At 37.6% G+C, this 15,517-nt stretch overlaps 1 protein-coding gene across 3 annotated transcripts in view; it reads right to left on the reverse strand.

Moving 5' to 3' along the window:
• The window catches only part of septin7a (septin 7a), a 44,343-nt gene that overhangs the window by 23,677 nt on the left and 5,149 nt on the right, over positions 1–15,517 (reverse strand). Inside the window, exons 2-4 of one of the 3 annotated variants that reach the window (XM_088929741.1) lie at positions 14,920–14,924; positions 14,472–14,574; positions 2,448–2,554 (exon numbers count right to left, since the gene is read on the reverse strand). In XM_088929741.1, coding sequence (XP_088785867.1) covers positions 2,448–2,554; positions 14,472–14,574; positions 14,920–14,924 — 215 coding nt within the window. Of the gene's footprint in view, positions 1–2,447; positions 2,555–14,471; positions 14,582–14,919; positions 14,925–15,517 lie in introns of those variants that run through there. The other 2 variants (XM_088929740.1, XM_088929743.1) reach the window with 2 other exon arrangements.

Here is a 15,517-nt window from a genome sequence, read left to right on the forward strand (position 1 = left end):
AGTATAAACAACATTAGTTGGGTTACTTTTAATGCTGCATATTTTTCTCCACCCCCAACATCTAGCCTGTGAAACACAGTATCCAACACTTTCAGCCATACAGAAAAGAGCAATTGTGAGCATGTGTCAAAACTACATTGAGAAGAGGAAATGGACCGGAAACTGTTTTTAGACCATTTTAATTACGGCCCCAAACTGGAAAAATAAGCTTTCATAAACTGGAAACACACACTAGTTTGCTAATGAACCAGGCAAACACAGCCAATAGTATATTAAAATGATAATCATCCGAAACACTCAGCAGGAAACCACTATGATCCAATGGGCCAACAATATCTTTAAAGCACAGAGAGGCGCATACAAAAAAAATGTTTACAGTAATCCATTCTTCCTTTTGGCCATGCATACCGCTGCTACTGGGCATGAAGTCAATCAAAGCCCAAATCCTCTTCTGTCAGCAGTTAGAAATTCTTGGAAGCAGAAATGTTTCCACAATCTGCAGTAAAGAAACATATCTGGCAAGGCTGATTGATTTATATACAGAGGTAGAGATAGTCACACAACTGGGAGCAGCTGATGAGTTTTCCACTTCACCAAAAACATCTCCAAAAGACAGATTTCAGGTTGAAGGGATACTGAACTCCAGGAGACAATATTGGAAAAGTAAGGACAATATCAGTGTATCCGTAAATCCCAAATCAATCCCAAATTTTGGTAATACTGTCACTGTGCTTGCATGAAAGTACATAAACTGCCAGAAGAGCCAGATCAAGAGTAAGTGTGTGTGAAGATGGACAATGGACTGCTGTGATCATGGCCTATAGATATAACTGTAGTAGTGCAACTCCTCAATGGTTACCTTTAACATAACACTGTTTGATGTTCTTACAACAACTGGCACCTGTTGATATTATATCAAGTGATAGCTTTTGATTAAGTTTTTCTTCACAAAAAATGACTTAATTCTAAAAATACCTCAGATCTACTAATCAAATGGAAGAACTGTCTTCTGTGCGACTCAATAAACTGTCATTAAAAAGGGGTGAAGATTTTTTTAACTCGAGCCCTTTTCTCAATGCATTCAATTCGCAAGTCAATGTGTTACAGCTGTGGTACAGATTCAACAGATTTAAATACAAAATATTTTAGTGTTTGAGTTATCAGGTTCAAATTTGACGCAGTCCTTTAAGAAGAACACAATATATTTTGTGCACAAAACAAGTAAGAACTCTTGACATGCAGCAAGCCTAGCTGTAACCATTTAAATGACAGTTTTAACTAGCTTAATCTTGCCTTAAATGATTTTACAAAGACATCTGGAGACAAGTTTTGCAGTACAGGTTCTCTGTGGCAGCAAACATTTCCAAAAGCAGAGATGAGCTTTCAAAATGGAAAAGTACAAAAAACTAAATTTACTCAAAGTGAACAAAGCAGCAAAAATGAAAGAAGTGAATAAAAAGCAGAAATTAAATGCACCTCATTTGATGTATAACAGGGTAAGGCCCTGGTGTTTTTGTTAAAAGTTCTTTTTTTTTGCTCCCATCATCACAACTCAACACATCTAACAGGCGATTCCAATCGCCTCTCTAACCACAAGACATGAGTTGCTCTTTCAGACTGGCATATCATCCATGCCTTGCTATCATGTGAGGCAACGATAACTTCATTTTGAAAGGCAAGAAACTGAACAATGTCCATTTTTATTCTAAAAATGAAAAGCAGCAAACTTTGAACTGGGCTATTTTAAAAGTACATTTATTTTTTAGTTATGTTCAAAAACATTTCTTGGTCACAGTTCATGTTGAAGGTTTTCAGTCCTACAAATGTGTCCCTGTATTAGCACAGCCGAGAGTGAAAGGGAGGTTTAGGAACAGTTTATTCGAGCCGATACGGTTGCAAAGCTAATTTAAAACAGTTTTTCAAAACTTTACAATCTAATTTTAAAATAAATTACTGCTTTCCACTTCAAACAAAAGACACTGGTGACTATTTTCTAGTTGGTGAATGGGACAGTTTTACTGGCAATCAAAGTATGTTTTCACAAACTGTGTAAGCTGAAGGATCAAATAAGTATGTCTGCACATAAGGAAAACCACAGATCAGGCATCCAGTGATACACTGCATACATTCAATTTGTTCAGGGTCTTTTGTGTTGAAATTCTCAGTGCAGGACCTTATAGTGAAGGCTTACACAATTTGGCATTTTATTAAATGGATATGGACTGACATATGTTGATGAGACTCATCAACCCCAACAAGTAAAACAGAACTGGGTATTTTTAAAATAAATGATTCCATTAACATATTTAAGATATAAAAAGCAGTTGCTATGTTTACTTGAAGACCGTGTAAAAATCATGATGGTCTTATGGCATTCTGCTTTAGTTTAAATGTTTATTCAGATCCACATACAGATACTTTGGTGTAAAGCAGTAGCGGAGATTTACCTGAACAGTCTTTTTAATTCTGTGGGAAGGTCCAGGGTACTCTGGAGAATACAAGTCTGTCAGAAACAGGGAGTTGATCAATGTTGACTTTCCAAGCCCAGATTCACCTTAAAGAGAAGCAAACAAAATCAGGATTATTCTAAGACATCTTGTTTTCCTTCAAACTTTTAAATGTTGACAACCTGGCAAAAATCCATAGAACTTACAAGACTCTGACTTGTGATAATGACAGTCTACATAATTTAATGAGAACCAAATGCATTCTGGGTGAATTCCAAGGACTTGCTTTCAAAATTCTAGACAATTTTTATAACTTAAGCACAAAAGTTAACAAAAGGTCAAATTACATGTCAGAAATTCCTATATTTTACACTGTTTATTCGCATTGTATGATGAAGGAAGAAATAACTAGACTTCTGAGTAAGAAAAAAAAGGCAACAAAGCCGATCTCTATTAATGCAGTCTCTTAAATGTTCTCTTCTATCAAATAGGTCATCTATGACTCAAGTAAGCCCTTAATCTTCTCATCTCCAAATTCCATTAAAATAAATTTAGTAAACTATTTTGTATTTGCATAGTTCTTTTCATTCCAAAGATCTTAAAACCCTTGTCCTCCAGCACTGAAGTGCAGCACCCAGCTGGGTACTGTACTGCAGCTCTTCAACATAGGAGAAAATCTTGTAGTAAAAACGAAAACGGAAATAAGACCCTTAACATACACAATTAAACTTAGGTTGCTGTAAAACCAATGTATAATTTCATTAATGGAGAAATAATTTAATGAATGGTTAAGTAGGTTTTTTAAAGGTAGGGTTAGTAATCCCGATGGCTGTTAATATCCACTTCAAGATTCCCATTTAACCCACCTTAATTCTTTTCCGTTAGTAGATTTGTGGAATATGTTCACACTTCTCTACCGGATAGGCTGTATAGTCAGTGGTGGATAATGATTAAAGAATAAGAACTTAAGAAAGATTACAAACAAGAGGAGAACTATAGTTCTCTATAGTCTCACAGCCAGCACTGGCTGCACTAGGAACATCTCTCACTAAGGATGAAACACTGTGTGGAAATGGTCATTTTGGACTAGTGGATCAGTGTCAAACCTAAATTTCATTTAGTCATAGGAATGGTCATAGGAACCAGAGCAAGCAGCAAAAATCCATGTAAACATGGGGAGAATATGCATGTTCCAAACCTTCAGGTACTGAAGTTAAGACTAAATACAAAAGCCTGGAAATGCAAGTATATTGTTTTGCTCAATATATATACACATACTCCCCCTTGGCCAAAGTGTAGTGACATTTCACAGTGTAAACAAACTATTGTTGGTTCAGAAGATTTACTTTTCTCTAAAGCCAACATTTTGTGAAGTAACAGCTATTAATGGTCTTCAAATTGAGTTCTCTTCACAAAATAAAAAAATTGATCCCAATTGAACTTTCAAGGCACAATTTCTGAATTTCACCCCAATCGCTCTCCTTCACCTTCCACTGCAGAAAAAGGAGAGCAGTAACATGTTTCGTTTGGACTGGTCTACTGCAATACCTTTCTTCCCGGAGCTTCAAAGAACACCTTAAAAAAAACCTTTAGAATGTTCAAAACACTGAAGGCAAGGGTCTCGGTAAGGTCTCATTCTGGTATTCACGTAATTCTTATCTTGAAATCTCTGCATTGGCTTCCTGTTAAATTCCAGATAGACTTTAAAATGTTTCTCTTTACTTATTAGGTCTTGAAGATGTAACTCCTACCAACTTTAACTTCTCATCTACACAAAGCACATCTTACACTCTCTGATTCCCTGACTGTGCTCTATTAAATTACAAGTCACAGGTTTTTTTCTCTTGTGCAACAAAACTATTACCCTTGCCTCATTAAGATCAGGGTGGCCAAGTCTCCGTATACTATAAAATCAAGTCTTTATACTTGTTTTCATTGGCATTTTTTTTCATAGCTCTGTTTTGAACTGAAAATTCAGTCACTATTTAACATTCTATCCCAGTACAGAAAGCCAAGGATATTTTTTTTAATATCCCCACTGGATGAAAAACACAATACCAACCACAATGTGCATTTTTAACCCACATTACTCATTAGTGAACTCACGGTTATTTTTGGGGGAGTTTTTTTTTCCCCTCAGGAATGTTTTCTGTGTGTATTATGACAAATTTAGAAGTATCTAGGAAGTACACCAGGCATTCCTGCCTTTTTAAGCATCCACGCATTTTCAGTTGTAACATTATATTACAAACTATGAGTAAATAAAAAAGAACTATGCACGGTGAAATACAGGGTCAGTGTATGTTTCCTCAGTGTTAGTTTGTGTACATCACTGAACTCGGGGTATATAAACAGAGAAAAGTTGACCTCCCAGTTCAGAGTTGTGACTAAGGATATCCTCACACAGAGGTGGCAATTTACAGAATTCAGTATTATGGTGGACTATATAAAAACCATAGCGATTGGTGGAAGAGTCTGAATATTTAATAACAGTTAATGAACACGTTCACATACTGTGGAGAGTTAGCAAATGGTGAGCAATTTAAAGGGCTATGGTATCTGCTGCCAGTTGGAATCTGTACTGCTGCTTCACAATGTAAACAATCGAGAAAGGTTTAAATGAAGTATAGAATATTCTTCACCTGTCTGTACATTAAAGGTAAATCACTTTGGCATAAGCCCAAAATTAGTTTACTGACTGGCTCAGTGGTCAGCTGCAAGCTGAAGGCAAAACTACAAACTAATAATGTCAAACAGGAACAGACTGGGTAGAGACTACAGAAATCAATTTCCAGTGAACAGATTTAAAAAAGGCCCCAGTACGTGCGTTTAAAAAAAAAATCCAAGGAGAGATTTCTGTATGACTTAATTTTACTGCATTTTGCAATAAATTGACTTAACATCCACTGTTGAATGCTAACAATGTAGGCAGATGCAGGAAAAGATTCATACACTTAGGAATGGTCTTGCCAACAAATTTGGAAGCTGAACAAAATCTGACAAAGTTATTTAAAGTTATGCTCTTGATCCCAGTTTCTAAATTCAATAACCTGTGTAGAAAGCTGTAATACTGTCCTACATAAGGCAAAGGACTAAATGTTTTGAGCAAAGAGGAAACTCATTTTTGTAAAAATAACTGCCACTTTAGTATCCTTGGAGTACGAAAGGGCAAACAGTTCGCCGAGGTAAAACAGGGTTAAACAAAACTTTATATCACTGTCTTATGACTGCAAAAGCTGCTTCCTTGTATCTTCAAATTATGCCCTGCCTAGGCAACCACAAAGCACTAATTGTAAATGAACAAACAATGAACACTCAAAAAATATTCAAGAAAATCAGTAACAATCATTTTAAAAGAGCTTCTTACTGGTCCCCACTCCTCTAAAGAAACTGCCATACTATGCTGGTGGATATTTTTGAATATTAATCAGATTTTTTAGTTCAATGTTCACTGAAAGAGTGAAAACTCATTAGTCTACAGCCATTAAAAGTGAGTAGCCCAGATATAGCTCCTCTATGATTTTTTAAAATAAATTTGGTTACCTTTATTTATGTGTGTGATAAACAGATTGATCCCAAGTGGAACAAAGGAATTACTGTAAAAGCAGGCTGGCACAGACAGTCCTGCATTTGAATTGACATCTTACATGCGAGCAGCCAGTGAGAATGCGACTTCTGCGTACTAGCTGGAGAGATCTTTGTTTGGGAGGAGGAGGGGGGGGGGACAAAAATAGTGCTTCTCTGCTCAGTATAAAGAAGCCTTTTGAGCAACAGAATAAGCTTTAAGCTTTGTTGTTTGAGCCTAATGAAGTTGTTCACAGCCACCTGAACCCTTCTGCTGCAGCAATCCGACAAATGCATAGTCAGAGAAAATCACACGGGCCAATATTTCTTGCAAGAACAACTTTCAGGCTTTGGAAGATCCACGCCCAGTTTGACTTTATTGAAGCTGACCTGCACAGGCAGGGGTATAGGCACACCATACAAAGAATTTAGTCTACAGTAAAATATGGCTGCAGACAAAATACAAAGGAGCCCATTTATCCAAGGGTTATACTTTTTAAGTAAGAAGGGTGCGCATTATTAGTGAAATAGCACTTAGAAAAAGAAAAAAACCTTAAGTTGTTTTAGTTAAATGAGACGAACAGGATGAACAACAAAATAAAGAATGAGACATGAAGAAGGAGAACATTGATTGACTTAAAAACTAACTGCACAATGCTAGAACCCCGTACAAATGAAAGTGTTCACCACCACACAGGGCTATAATACGACAGGGCTCACCAGCAATCAGTGATGATAATGTCTGGTCTAACCTGTGTGCCACTGTAAAGCTGTGACATTTTGTGGGTTGGTCTGCAGGAAAGGCAAGGCTGCTGGAAAGCTTAAGAGTGCCCTTTGGGGTGAGAGGTGTGGGAGTCTGGGAAGTAGCCAGCAAACATGAAGCGAAGTTACAGAAGCAAAAACAGGGTGATGAGGAGGTCTCCAATTCTCACACTGCAATGGGCCTCGTTGCCAAAGAAACGGATGTTCCTTTTCCAATGCAGCAATGGGGAAACATACTTTTAACAACATTCACAGCAACAGGAAAAACAAAAGCTCCAGAGTGAAGGACAGAATTTAGGACTCCTGCATCTCGCAATCCAAGAATATTAAAACATAATACAAAAGGCAGATAGGCCAGATGAGGATGCCTTTAATATTTGGGGTTTGGCTAGAAGCACATCAAGGTATAAACACAATCTGGAAAATAAATCTATTTTGGTAATTTCACATTTAATACTGAAATTCTTTGGATTTGTTCATGAATTTTAGACCATTCTTTCACAAAATGCATTCACACACACATACAGCACATGGTCTGCTTCAAAGTATACTGCAAAGACTAATTCACTTTAAAACAAAAGTCCATTAAGTCAGTAATGTGCACAGCATCCATCACTGTTGCAATACAAATAATGAATCAGAGGAATCATGTAACTTGAGAGTTATACACAAATAGCAGCCAAAATTTAACAAAAGGCAGTAGTGTGCCTCTCTCGGTGTTTATACAGGCTGAAATTATAATAGTTGCAAAAGTGATGCAGACAAAAATTTATGCAAACCCGTTAAAGGGTTCAGCTAAGAAAAAGCAAAACAATCTGATCTTTAAAAATACAAGATATATTTTTGTAAATATACCCAGCTTCATATTTCAAATTCATGCAATGCAAACAGATCAAAGTTAGGGTTTCGTAACAACAGAAAAACGTGAGAATCTGCGTCTCAGTATTGGGCATAGTAAATATTTAATGCCAATCGCGAACTTGTGTTAAAACGCCACTTATACAAATTGGGCATCGAAATGTTCAAATCTTTCAGTTCAATTTTCGCATTGAAGAAAAACTTGCTTCAGGACAATCTAAGTAGCGGTCACAAATATCTCTCAATATTTATATGCAAACCATGAAAAATTGCAATTAACGATTCCCTAGTGAAATATCGAATCAAAATGGTCTATTTCATTTGTATTCATGCAATATGATTTTTAAAGCGGATCATCTTTGTGGGAAAGGAACCCAAGCTGCTCCCATCTATGGTGATGCGCTAGTTGGCTTTTACTAGCCAGTCACAGGGGGAAGAATCAGTACATTAATGCCAAGGGCAGAAACCGCTATTCGGCAGGGTGTAACGATTTCCCCTACGTGCTGGTCATCAGTCAAGGCTTCTGCTTCACAGAGTCGATGGCACATTAAAAATCCAGTCGCAACACCCAAACACCCACATCTGAGTGGGGCACTGTAGCACAGTGGTAAGATCACAAAACATTCACCCAAAACAAACAGGTACAGTTAAATACTGTATCAACAAACACTATACAACATAAAAAACAATATCTGAATCAAGATGTAATTAAGAGTAGGGGAAACATACCATTTTTCTTTAATATACAGAACATCAAAAGTTAAAAGTTAATACTGCCACAGTTTCAGGAAGATACAGAGAAAATAACACCTTTTTTGTAACAAGTGAACTGACATTTTGCTGGACAAACACGCCACTTAAGTTCATTGTGTTTATTAACAGGTCGTCAGCAGCACTGATCAACAGTGGTTATATTGGGAATCTCAGGTTAGTTGAATGTATGCCCATCATTAGAAACAATACATCTGCGATGCATGGTTTGCAATAAGTTGGAAACTTTTGTCTTGTTGGATTCCCTCCCGTTCCTCTCATAAAGCCTGGACAAGTGATGAATATGAAAGTGCTTAACCCCTTCCAAAGATGTTCCATCCATCCTATGAATGGCTCTATGAATTGGCTTCATTACTCTGCTCTCCTCCCCACTCATAGCTGATGTGTGGTGAGCATTCTGGCGCACTATGGCTGCCGTTGCATCATCCAGGTGGATGCTGCACATTGGTGGTGGTGGAGGGGAGTCCCCATTACCTGTAAAGCGCTTTGAGTGGAGTGTCCAGAAAAGCAGTATATAAGTGTAAGCGATTATTATTATTATCCATTTTTTAATCGCTTTATCCAATACAGGGCCTAGGTGGAGCTGGAGCCTAACTAGACAAAGAAACAGGCGCAAGATGGGATACACGTCCAACACAGACGTAGACGTGCACACACTGACAGCAGGGCCAGTTTTCCTACCAATGTGTCTCTGGACCGTGCAAGGAAGGAAATCGGAACACTGGAAGAAACCAATGCAAACACAGGGAGAACACACAAACTCCACACAGACAGCACCTCAGGTCCAGAACTGAACCCCAGAACCCAGCACTGTGAGGGAGCAATGATAACTACTGCATCACTGTGAGGCCCCAAATCATGCCCCATTTTGTTGAATTAGACATTATGAAAGCAAATGAATCCAAATATGAACATGCACAAAGCAAACATTGTACCATGTATTATGTATTTCTTTAGTGCTGTTCCTCTGCATTTTTCAGGAGAATGGTTCAAAGCTCAGTACTTTGCTTATTTGTTTAGAAGGTTGTCGTGGAAAGACAAACCCCCCCAGAATTAGCCATCTTATATTTACATTAGAGACAGACAGAAGAGGGCCATGGCCCAACCGATACTCAAAAAGTATTATCTGCCATTTAACACAAGGTATTCTATTAAACAGACAAATAGCAGAGATTCTACTCTTACGTCCTGGGAGATCATAGAAAAAGAGGTTCAAGAAGTGATAAAAGTTCTTTTTCACTAAAGGCCTTTAGTATAACCCCAAACACTGGGAATTCATAAACGATCCCATTTTTGTATAAAAATTGCCCCCGAGCTTCATAGAATTGTTGTTTCATTGGATTGCAGTCGCTTCATGCACTGTTATTGGATGAACGGTGGTATTCTCAATAATGGAAAACCCTTTGTTAATAGGGAATGGGAATTTACAGGTATATTCACAATCTCTGATATGCCTGATCAAATCAAGTCCTTTCAAAGAACTCAAAGTTTTATCTACCAAAAACCTCGTTCTAGATTTGCAACTTAGCACGCATCTCTTATAATTTTCAGGGACAAAGATTTATTCACCTAATAGTATTGCAATGGACCAGTTATTAAATCTCGGTAACAAATTAACTGACGGTACTGCAAAATTTGACAAAATCGTGATCTCTGTGAAGCACTGTATAGTACCCCTGGTCTCGCCATGGGCGAGAGAGATTTGTAACGTAAAACCAGCCCTTCCTTCTCACTATTCACTGTAATGGCTAATGTAATGCAACGTACAGAGAATAAGTTCAGATTTTGCAGCAGACATTTCGCTGCAGAAATGTTCCAATGTTATCTGCGTGCAGAGTTAACAAGTTTGTCGGCAAAACCTTCCCAAAGTCGAGAGCAACATATCAATTGAATTAAAAGAGATGTATTCACAAGCCTGGTTGTTGACAGTGTAATAGGGTCGCTTCACCTCGCAGGAAGTTTGGTTACCTTGTTCTGAATCGCAGAATATGGTACTGCGCATACCTGGAAACTTTACAGGTAATGGGGACTCCCCTCCACCACCACCAATGTGCAGCATCCACCCGGATGATGCGACGGCAGCCATAGTGAGCCAGAACGCTCACCACACATTTGGCCAGCACACCAGGATAACACCCCTATTCTATTCGAGAAACGCCCTGGGATTTTTAATGACCACAGAGAGTCAGGGCCTCGGTTTTACATCTCATCCAAAGGACAGCGCCTTTTTACAGCATAGTGTTCCTCTCCAATATAAATTGGAGGTTTCACACATTACAGTGTACCATTTACTTTCACTGTGGTTTAAATGGGCTCATCAACACCGATTCTTTCTCACCTAGAAATATAAAAATAGCGTTGCGGTTCTCCTTTAAATGGAACTGTAATCTCATTGGATCCCAAGATATGTTTGTTCGGTTACCCTGATTAAGTTCTCAGGAGACAAATCTAAAAAAATAAAAATAAAACAAAATGCAGAAAAGTTGATTGCTCTAAACTGTAAAAATACTGAGGCTGTAAAGGAAAAAATCTAGGTTAAATAATGCTTTGATATGCTTATGATGGGGGGAAAAAATGGTTTGTAACCTGGGAGTTGTCCATAATAAAGATAATGAGAAGAGAATCTCAACAATGATTTCCAATTCGATTTTATGTTGATGACTCTTAAAGGCTAGCAATTCCAGATGTTTGATAGTTTGTGGCACGGGGGCTTTGTATCTCTGGCTGGAGAGCACAAAACACTGGACTGCCTTTCTCTCTCAGCGCAGGGTGTGTCAAGGTGGTTTCAATGTCATGCGTGTTTGGTCTGCTCTTGTTTTGCGCGGTGTGCAAGCGATTTTGCCATTCGAATGTTTTTGTTTAACTGGATGTCACCCTTCTTGTTTTGTTTTTCCTCACTTGTCACTATTGTCTACTTCATGCATCGTGTGCCTGTTTATAGTTTTTCTTTCAGTTCTACGAAAAACACAACATTTTTTTTTTAAGTGAATAAACAGCAAGGTTTCTAGGCTTCTTTGATGCTCATTATACAGTATATACCGACATACCTAAGAGTCTATAAACCCAAACCTCCCACTGTGGTTAGTGATACCTAAAGAACCATGGCTCTCTTTGTTCAGTTTCAATTCTTCATATGAAAAAAACTGCTCCAGAAATTCAACCTCCATGCCCACCCAGAGAGCATACAAAAATTATTTCACTTAGAAACACAGGAAGGCATCTAAAGTGACATTCAGATCACAGTGGCGTTTGTCCCTCAGGGTGGAGTACTGAATGGATATAGAATCCACGGCTCCACACTGAAAATGATTAGCAGCTGGACAAGCTTGAAAAGTCACCCACACACCAGGTGTAGGCCACAAACCGGATTTAATAACAGCACTGAGGAGCACTGAAACTAAAATGAAGCACTTCCCGTCTTCTGCTTCTGAAATAGCACAAGGTTACTGAACTAAACACCACAGAACCACTGATAGCCACTTCTGATCGGTACCAATAAGACAGGATATCCAAGTTTTCCATTTTAAAAAACCATTCATCAAACAGATTTTTAAGTAACCAAAGATTTGAGGCAGTTTATATTGAAATGTTAAATGAGCAATTAAGTGCAACAATAGATCCTATTTTCCATCAGAAAACCTTTAGTATGAATGCACACAAAACAAAGCATTGCACCTCATGGAAAATTTATTTACCCAACAGATTGGAATCTATCACAAGTATGCACTAAAAAAAAAATTCCAAAGCCAGGAATAAAGCCTCTAATAGACTGGTAGTGGTATAAAGCACAGCTCTTAAGTAACATCTACCCAGTGATGCCTTCTAGTAAACCAGGTTCTGACCATGAGACTCGGTCACCATCCAGCATATTTCCTTTAAAGGAAATTTTGTGCAGCTGTATAAACCATGAAGCTTATTTAAAGAAACTCCCTTCTGCATTCAAGTGCTAAGGGCAGCAGCAAATTACAAGTCTTGGATTGTGCATAAAGTATTTTTCATTCTACTTCATTAACATACAAAGCAACAGATAAAAAGCCAGTAAAAACCTCGTCTTGTAATTTTTTAGAAGCTTTAGTAGTGACATTTTTCCCACTTATAGCTCCCCACCCTTATTTACTGAGCATCCAATTCAGCGGTTCGGTGAAATTCTAAAAATGATTAAACAACCCGACCGATATAAAGGCATGGAGTGCAGAACACTTAAATGTTAACTCAACTGGCTCAGGAAATGACAGCACTGTCCAAAAGTCAGAGCAGTCACAACATCCCTAGTGGATGCTGCACATTGGTGGTGGTGGAGGGGAGTCCCCATTACCTGTAAAGCATTTTGAGTGGAGTGTCCAGAAAAGCGCTATATAAGTGTAAGCAACTATTATAACTTGTGAGGAATAAGGCAGGGAGCCTGCTGCAGGTTTGGGTGTTTTTTGGGGTCGAGGGAAGGGAGTTGGAGAAGATGTGTGCAGATCTGTAGACGGTAGGCAAGAATGTAAACATAATCGAGGAAAAGTGCAAGACTACAGCCTAACAAATCCATTTGACATGAAAGGCCACTTCAAATTTATAATGTCTATGGTTTAGGATTTTGCCTGATAGAGCCAACTGAAGTTTATTTCAATGGGAAAAGAAATGAAAACATTTTCACAATCATATGACTACGCATTTTAAACGTCAGAAACAAATCTACAAATGGACGTGGGAGATTCAAGTCTATATTTTGTCAGCAGTATTAAACTCTAAATGCAATATTTTACCTGGCTTCTTTGACCGAACTCTAAAGATTTTTTCTAGTTTTTCCGTACAGCTTCAATGTATTTTGTCATATGCACACTAGTGTGTACCATGCTTCCTACATGAAGTGAACTTTTAAAACATTAAAAAAGGAGAATTAGATGGTCAACTACAAAAGAACCGTTAAATACAACTGTGATTATTGTTATATAAGGGTACTGGCTATATTTATATATGACATATGTGAAGTATCTCAATGCATTTTGCTTTATAGATGAAAATGTAATGTTTTTGTATTTTACAATGGATGAAGGAAACCAACATTCACAAAATTTCGAGAGGGACAACAAAGCTGACATACTGTACAGAAAATGGACATGCCAGCCAATGAAACTTCAAATAAAATGAGACTAAATACAGACGTTCAAAATAAACTGCACAAGAAACCCAGTATATAACTGGATGAATTTGAAGGGTTTAAATTAAATTCTTCACATCTGCTTTCCTGCTGGTGGTGTCCTCAAAGCAACCACTAGCTTTCAATTGCTAAGAATTCCGGGCTGAAAGACTGCAGAGACGAACAGGAAATGATGCAGCTCAAAATGATCTTGGGTGTTAATGGGCCTTTCCTGCTCAGGTATCACTGGCCAATCCATGGCACAACAAGAGAAGCAGCAATTTGTACTCTACGCTGAGCTATTCAAGTAGATGTGAATTTCTCAGCTGTTTGGCTGCCATTTCTGGCTGAATGAATGAAATTACAGGAAGTTTCCCACCCAGTACCCAAGGCGCGCAGAAAAATTCCAGAGCTCCCAAAGAAAAAAAAAGCAGCCTGCCTTGATCACTGAATGGAAACACATTTTCGTTAGACAGGTTTTCTCTATCACGAAGTTAAACAATTACTCAAGTTATTTTACCCTACATAAAATTAGGCTATACGTCATTTAGGCTTTTGGAAATTTAACTTTGATAAACCAATCTTCTACGCATGAACCTTTTCTAATAACTTACATCATGTTTATTCCCCCTACATCGTGTTAAAATGAAGTTTAAGGGATGTATGAAAAACTTAAAAACTTGTTTTAATTTGAGTCTTACAAAATACAAACATGAATGGATGAATGCTGGACCTAACTGTTTTTGCTGAAACAAAAAGTCGCACAAAGTTACAAAGTTGCACAACTGAACCAGTAATTACAAGTCCAAATAAATAGTTTAAAATAACAACATTTTAATGCTGTCCTATGATAAAAGAGTTAACAAACTATTTTGAGTTAACGATGAACAAACAGACACTTAATACCACAAAAAAAAAGAAAAGATTAGGAAAGCCCAACTCACCCACTACCATGAGAGTGAACTCAAACCCTCTCTTCACAGACTTTCTGTACACTTGATTGGGAAGATTTGCAAAACCCACATATCCCTCCAAGTTCTTCTGTTGCTAGAAAAAGCAAAACGAAACGACATGAGTACATTAATCACCTGATTCCAGTGTGAAGTCAAAATATAACTGAAAAGTGGCTAAAACCTTATATTCCAGAAACTAAAGCTAATATATAAAACAGCAGAATAGACCCTTGAAGTTATGAAAACAATGAGTACTATTTATTGCCGCAGGCCTCAGTGAAGTAAGTAACCTCAACCTTCTCCTTCAACAGAAACAAGAGTTCGAAAAATGTTTTGACTGGCAAAGACAATCAACTACCAATACAATTCTAACAGCTGCTGTTAAATATGAAATCTCTTACAGAACTAGGTTGTACCACATAGAGAAGATGGTACTTACAGCTACTTTGAAAATCATTCGGGTACGATCAATCGGCCAATACCGGTGAGAGAAATAGATGGATTCCAGGCAGTGGATGTGATTGAAGGGTTCCAGGCAGATGCAGCAATAAGGGAAAGAAAAATGGAAAAAAGAAAGAAAATGAGTTCAGTGCAAATACATTTTTTTCTTACAATGAAACGAACATGAATTTGATCAACTTTAAAAAGAACGTAAGCAATTATTTCATATTTGATCCTAACAGGACTTAAATTACACAATGTAATAAACAAAATGTTATTTTGTGAAAATACTAGTAATACTGTAAAGAACAGACTATTTCTATGTTCTGTATTTCAGAAGGATACTACAGTAATATTAACCTGACCAAAAAAACTTCTAAAAAACAAAGGGTGTCCCATAACCTAACACTAATCAAGAGACAGGTGAATACCTCCAGCAGCTGCAATTTTCACATAACGCATTTAGACTCATTCACAATCGGCATGTGGCATTTTAAATGTTGTGAATGCCTTTAGTAAAAGGGGTCTTTGAAAATGCTACTGCCTAGTCATCAAAACCATAACGAAATAACAGTTAAAAGGTGCAAGGTGCAGTA

Source organism: Atractosteus spatula, chromosome 12 (assembly GCF_055471065.1).
Source record: "Atractosteus spatula isolate fAtrSpa1 chromosome 12, fAtrSpa1.hap1, whole genome shotgun sequence".
Classification (NCBI taxonomy): domain Eukaryota; kingdom Metazoa; phylum Chordata; class Actinopteri; order Semionotiformes; family Lepisosteidae; genus Atractosteus; species Atractosteus spatula.